The 5,412-nt window shown below is 33.9% G+C and overlaps 1 protein-coding gene across 2 annotated transcripts in view; it reads right to left on the reverse strand.

Annotated features, from left to right (window-relative positions):
• The window catches only part of LOC115225425 (protein unc-80 homolog), a 318,484-nt gene extending 313,628 nt beyond the window's left edge, over positions 1-4,856 (reverse strand). For both annotated transcript variants that reach the window (XM_036498583.1, XM_036498580.1), the window contains exon 1: positions 3,489-4,856. In XM_036498583.1, coding sequence (XP_036354476.1) covers positions 3,489-3,574 — 86 coding nt within the window. In that variant the 5' untranslated portion in view covers positions 3,575-4,856. The remainder of the gene's footprint in view (positions 1-3,488) is intronic.
• Positions 4,857-5,412: the final 556 nt, after the last annotated feature.

Below are 5,412 nucleotides of genomic sequence, written 5' to 3' on the forward strand. Positions count from 1 at the left end.
GAAACTTTGGTGGCTTATTTTTGTTACTTAGAGTGGAAGAGGAGTTTATAATGAAATTAGTATTCATATAATTTTAAGTAAAACCTGATATCTGGTTTTTAAACATCTCTATCTGTGTTTACAAATGTATATACATATAGGTAAAGGTGCATTATCAAGAGGTTAGGATGTTGCTGTTGGCTTCATTATCGCAGGCTTGTGGGTTTGTTTCCTAGATTAGGTGGTATGTTGTGAAAGTCTACACAGCTGAAATTGAGTATCATCTGAGAGCTAGCACAGCCATCAGGCATGGCTGTGGGGTAAGACATTTGTTTTCCAGTTACGTGGCTCCAGGTTCAGTCCTACTGCATGGCATCTTGGGCAAGTATCTTCCACTATAGCTTCGCGCCAACCAAAGCCTTGTGAGTGAATTTGGTAAACGGAAAGTGGAAGAAGCCTGTTATAGATGTATATCAATGTGTGTGTCTTTGAGTTTCTGTAACTTAGAGGTTTGGCAAAAAAGTTCAATAGAATAAATACCAGACTTTAAAAAATAAGTACTGGGGTTGATTCATTCAACTAAAATTTGTTCAAGGCAGTGCCCCAGGATGGCTGCAGTCTAATAACTGAAACAAGGAAAAGATAAAAGCTATCACATTCTTGATATTCCACTGGGTCAAGGATGGGAGGAACACAAGGGTATCACACTAACTTGTGGGTGATGACTATGCATGAGTATGTTCATATATAGATGTCATATTTTGAATGAATATTTTATAAAAGATATTGTGGTACCTATATAATAGAAAATGACATTTGTGCCATGTTTGTGTGAAGGACATAACGCCTATAAGTTATATTAGTAACATATTAGCTTCTTATTAAGCCTTGAATGTTATTGCCAAACCAACATACATAGCAAAGATGGATCTAGTGTGTTGAAAATACTATTATAATCAGCATTTTAATATAAAGCAAATTGGAATATATCTGATCCAATTTTTCATCTAATGCAAGCACAAAATCCCTGACATAATCATTGAAGATATAAAAGAAAAAAATTGTATAGTGATGGGAGTTCTGTTTGAAATATAACAAATGAGTGGCTGTGCGGTAAGAAGCTTGCATAGCACCTTGGGCAAGTGTCTTCTAATATAGCCTTGGGCTGACCAAAGCCTTGTGAATGGAATTGGTGAACGGAAACTGAAAGAAACCTGTTGTATATATATATATATACACACACACACACATATATATATATATATATATATATATATATATACAAATGTATACATATATATACACACATATATATATATATACAAATATATACATATATATTCATATATATATATATATATATATATATATGCATGCATGTATGTGTGTGTGTGTGTGTGTGTGTCTGTGCTTGTCCTCCCACCATCGCTTGACAACTGACGTTGGTGTGTTGACGTTCCCGTAATCTAGCGGTTTGTCAAAAGAGACCAATAGAATAAGTACTAGGCTTACAAAGAATAAGTCCTGGGGTCGATTTGTTTGAGTAAAGGCAGTGCTCCAGCATGGCTGCAGTCAAATGACTGAAACAAGTAGAATAGTAGAAGAATCTGCAAAAGTGCAGTTACAGCAGACCCTAGGTTTCAAACTCAAATTAAATAAGCTCGTATTTTTATCCATAATTAATTGCTTGTGTCCTTTTTTTTTAATAAGACCAAATGTTTAATTAGTCACCTTAAAAGGCTAGATTGTAAGACAACAAACATAATGCAGGGTAAAGATCTGTAAGTAAATGGTAAAAATATGTAAGATATTTCTAAAGCTTAGCATGTGTCCTTTACATAAACATGGCACTTTCTATAAGATTCTGGATCAAGAATATTTTAATATTTCTTTTATATGATATCCTGATGGCTGTCTCTTACTCTTTTTTTTTTTTTTTTTGAAATTTATAGACATATTACTTGTCTAAATTTCAATGAGAGATTTCGAAGAAAGTCGGGGGAATTTAAAAGTAAGGAAGAAGAAAAGAAAAGAAAAACCAATATATATATATGTCGTTTTAACTTGCCAGGAAATGCATTAAACCTTGGAGAAGATAAATTACATCTGACTGCCTAACAGGAAAAGAAACATCGAATTCCTTTATAATTAGAGTTAGTTAGTACACGAGAAGGTTATTCAACTTTTAAAGGTTCGTTTCTAGAGAACACATGGAAACGCATGAATTTGCAAATCTTTGTTAATTCATTCAGATTAGAAATATCAATGTAAAAGTTGAAATAAAATATATATCCGAGTACACACATATTCATATATAAGAGTGCATGTATATTCTAAAATCAAGTACATACTAATGAGTAACTGTGTATATACACATATAGTTATATCTGTATATACATCATTATCGTACACATGTACACATGTAAATAAATATGTACAATGTATTGGATATTCACTAACGAGTCTATTTATTATTATTTCAAGATATACTGACTAAATTTAATTAGAATTACAAATAAACAAGAAGAATTACGAGAAAGGTGAAAGAGAAAAAAGTAAGAGCATTATAAACACATTGTCAGTATAAAAAATTTCGTGAACTTTTCAATATTACGGAATAGATAGAACACCTGGGAGCAAAATATAATTCGTAGTCTTTTAATGGTAACAAACTTAAGCGGTTCGATGAGTTCATTGATAAAAGGTGGATGGGAAATAAATTTCGTATTACGAATTACGTTTGAATGGAGAAGTGTATAGATTGCTACGATTCTTCCGCGTTTAATGTATATGCGGAGGTGTTATTATGCATTAGATGTATCTTTATACAAATTAAATAGCAGCATTTTTTATTTAATCTATAAGAACAAAAGAAGCAGACACGGGATACTAAACAATATAAGAGTAGCTGTTCTCTTTGTATACACACACACTCTTTTTGATAGATAGATAGATAGATACTTTGCGAAAAGGGTGGTGGGGACAGGAAAATTATGAAATCTCTTCACGAGACAGTGCAATGTCAGAATGTAGGGAAAGCTTTTAGACAGTTTTAAGTCGAAGCTGCAGGTTGGTTTCTTAAGGTATGTAAATGGTCTGAAATGTATCAATTAGAATTAGGCTAAATTATGGAATGGCGTGGTTGTCTTAGTAGTGGAAGGGGTGGGCTTGTAGTTTTGGTAACTCTTGCTGGTCAAATTGCGTGGTTTTCTAGCAGATAAATTCTTTAAAACAATTGAAGTGAAAGTGAAATACACACCAAGATACCTACACACATACACACGTCAATGCATATATACATACATGCATACATACATACACACACACATACATACATGCATGCATACATACATGCATACATACATGCATACATACATGCATACATACATGCATGCATACATACATACATACATACATACATACATACACACACACACACAACACACACACACACACACACCACATACAATCTAAGTGCGTGTGAAAATTACAGGTGAAAGTCAACTTACCTTGTCTGGCGCCAGAAGAAGGACTGAATGGGCAAAGGTATGGAATGATCATAGTCCACGCCATTTCCAAACTTTCGTTTAGGCATTTTTCACACTATTTCAAATTATATATATATATATATATATATATATATATGAATGACAGAATGGCACCCTATGGCCAACTGACCGATGATGTCTGTGGTGCCATTACTTAGACATTTAACTACTAATAGAACACACGAAGGGAATATATAGAAATTATCCAACGTTTCTTTCGAGTCGACATCGTTAATCAAAGACTTGTTGTTAATAGGTTCCCGAAGAATTCGCCAGAAGAAAATACGGAATTGAGATTTAGGAAATACATCTGATGTCAGGGTGTGTAGCGCATTTGTTATATAAACGGTTGGAACTGTTGATTTGATGTTATGGTGATGGTGGTGGAGGTAGCAGTGGTGGCGGCGGCGGTGGTGGTGGTGGTTCCCGATTGAAAAATTATATGGAAAATTTGTTACGTTAAACAACGCCTTTTGTTGTTACTCGTTCTGTTTATTTATTTTCCGCAAAACTACGGTCAATTTGCATAGATTTGATATCGCTGAGAAGTAACCATCCACCTTGTTTTTTATCACTTGCTAAATTCTTCCTTCTAACGCTAATAGAAAGTTGAAAACTGGAAGTGGGAGCAATAATAAGCTTGGCACGCACTCATATTACATACATGCACACATACATACATGCACACATACATACACAAGAACTGTTGCTGCGGCCGTAGAATAAGGAAGTAGACAAAATGGCAAGAAGCAGCAGCCGATATCTTAGTCTCATTCGCAGTATTAGAATTGTTCGGATGGATGTCAGTGAATTAGCTACAAAACCGATTATTTATCTTGTTCTGTTAATATTAGCTACCACTAGACAACATCTACATGTTGTCATTCACAGGAAGAAAATGAAACAGCAGAAAAACGAAAGCAGTTCGTCAGTTTATATGATGGACATGACAACAAACAGAAAATTATAGTGCTGATATTTTGTAGAAAAAAACTTGCTTTTTGTTCTTAGTTAGTAGTTAAGGTAGATGAGAACACGTTAATAGATGATGAAAAGTAATATCAATATTATTGTGGATGACGATGGTAATAACGATGCCGCCATTGAAGCGTATAAACAGTTGGTTCTGCAAGCAGCTTAGTACTGTTTCAATGTCGTAACCAATTATTTTGATACGAAAGCGGGAAAGAAAATTTATCTTGCAGCAGCAACCAACAACTGCCAATTTAACTGGCAGAATGACTGACTGACTGACTATCCGATTGGAATGAATAGAAAGACAGATAGAAAAAGAGACCTTGGCTGGTTGTTTAGCACCCCATCCATCTCCTGATGCATGATGATCGATCGAAAAAATATTCCACGCACTGTCTACGGAGCGCACTAAAAGAATATTACCTAATATGTACGCATACAAATATGTATGTATGTGTGTGCATATATATATATATGTGTGTATGTATATATATATATATATATATATGTATATATGTAAATTCGGTATGTGGTAAGGCAATTCGTTGCTAAACCCTTTATTGCTTAGTATATATATATATATATATATATATATATATATATATATATATATATATATATATATATATATATGTATATATATATATATGTATATATATATATATGTATATATATGTATATATATAAACTGAAAAACTTGAAAAAACAACAAAAGTCAGTGGGACACACACAGTGGATACATTAGGTTGACGTTCAGGGAAAGTAGGAGTGACGTTTCGGGGATGGCTCTTCATCGGAAAGAAAAAAAAAGTCCAGAGGGAAGGAAGAGTGGGGAAGAAGCAGAGTCCAAGGGAAACACACGTCATACAAATATACTTATGTGCGCGCATGTGGGAGAATGAATGATAGG

Source organism: Octopus sinensis, linkage group LG2 (assembly GCF_006345805.1).
Source record: "Octopus sinensis linkage group LG2, ASM634580v1, whole genome shotgun sequence".
NCBI classification, from domain to species: domain Eukaryota; kingdom Metazoa; phylum Mollusca; class Cephalopoda; order Octopoda; family Octopodidae; genus Octopus; species Octopus sinensis.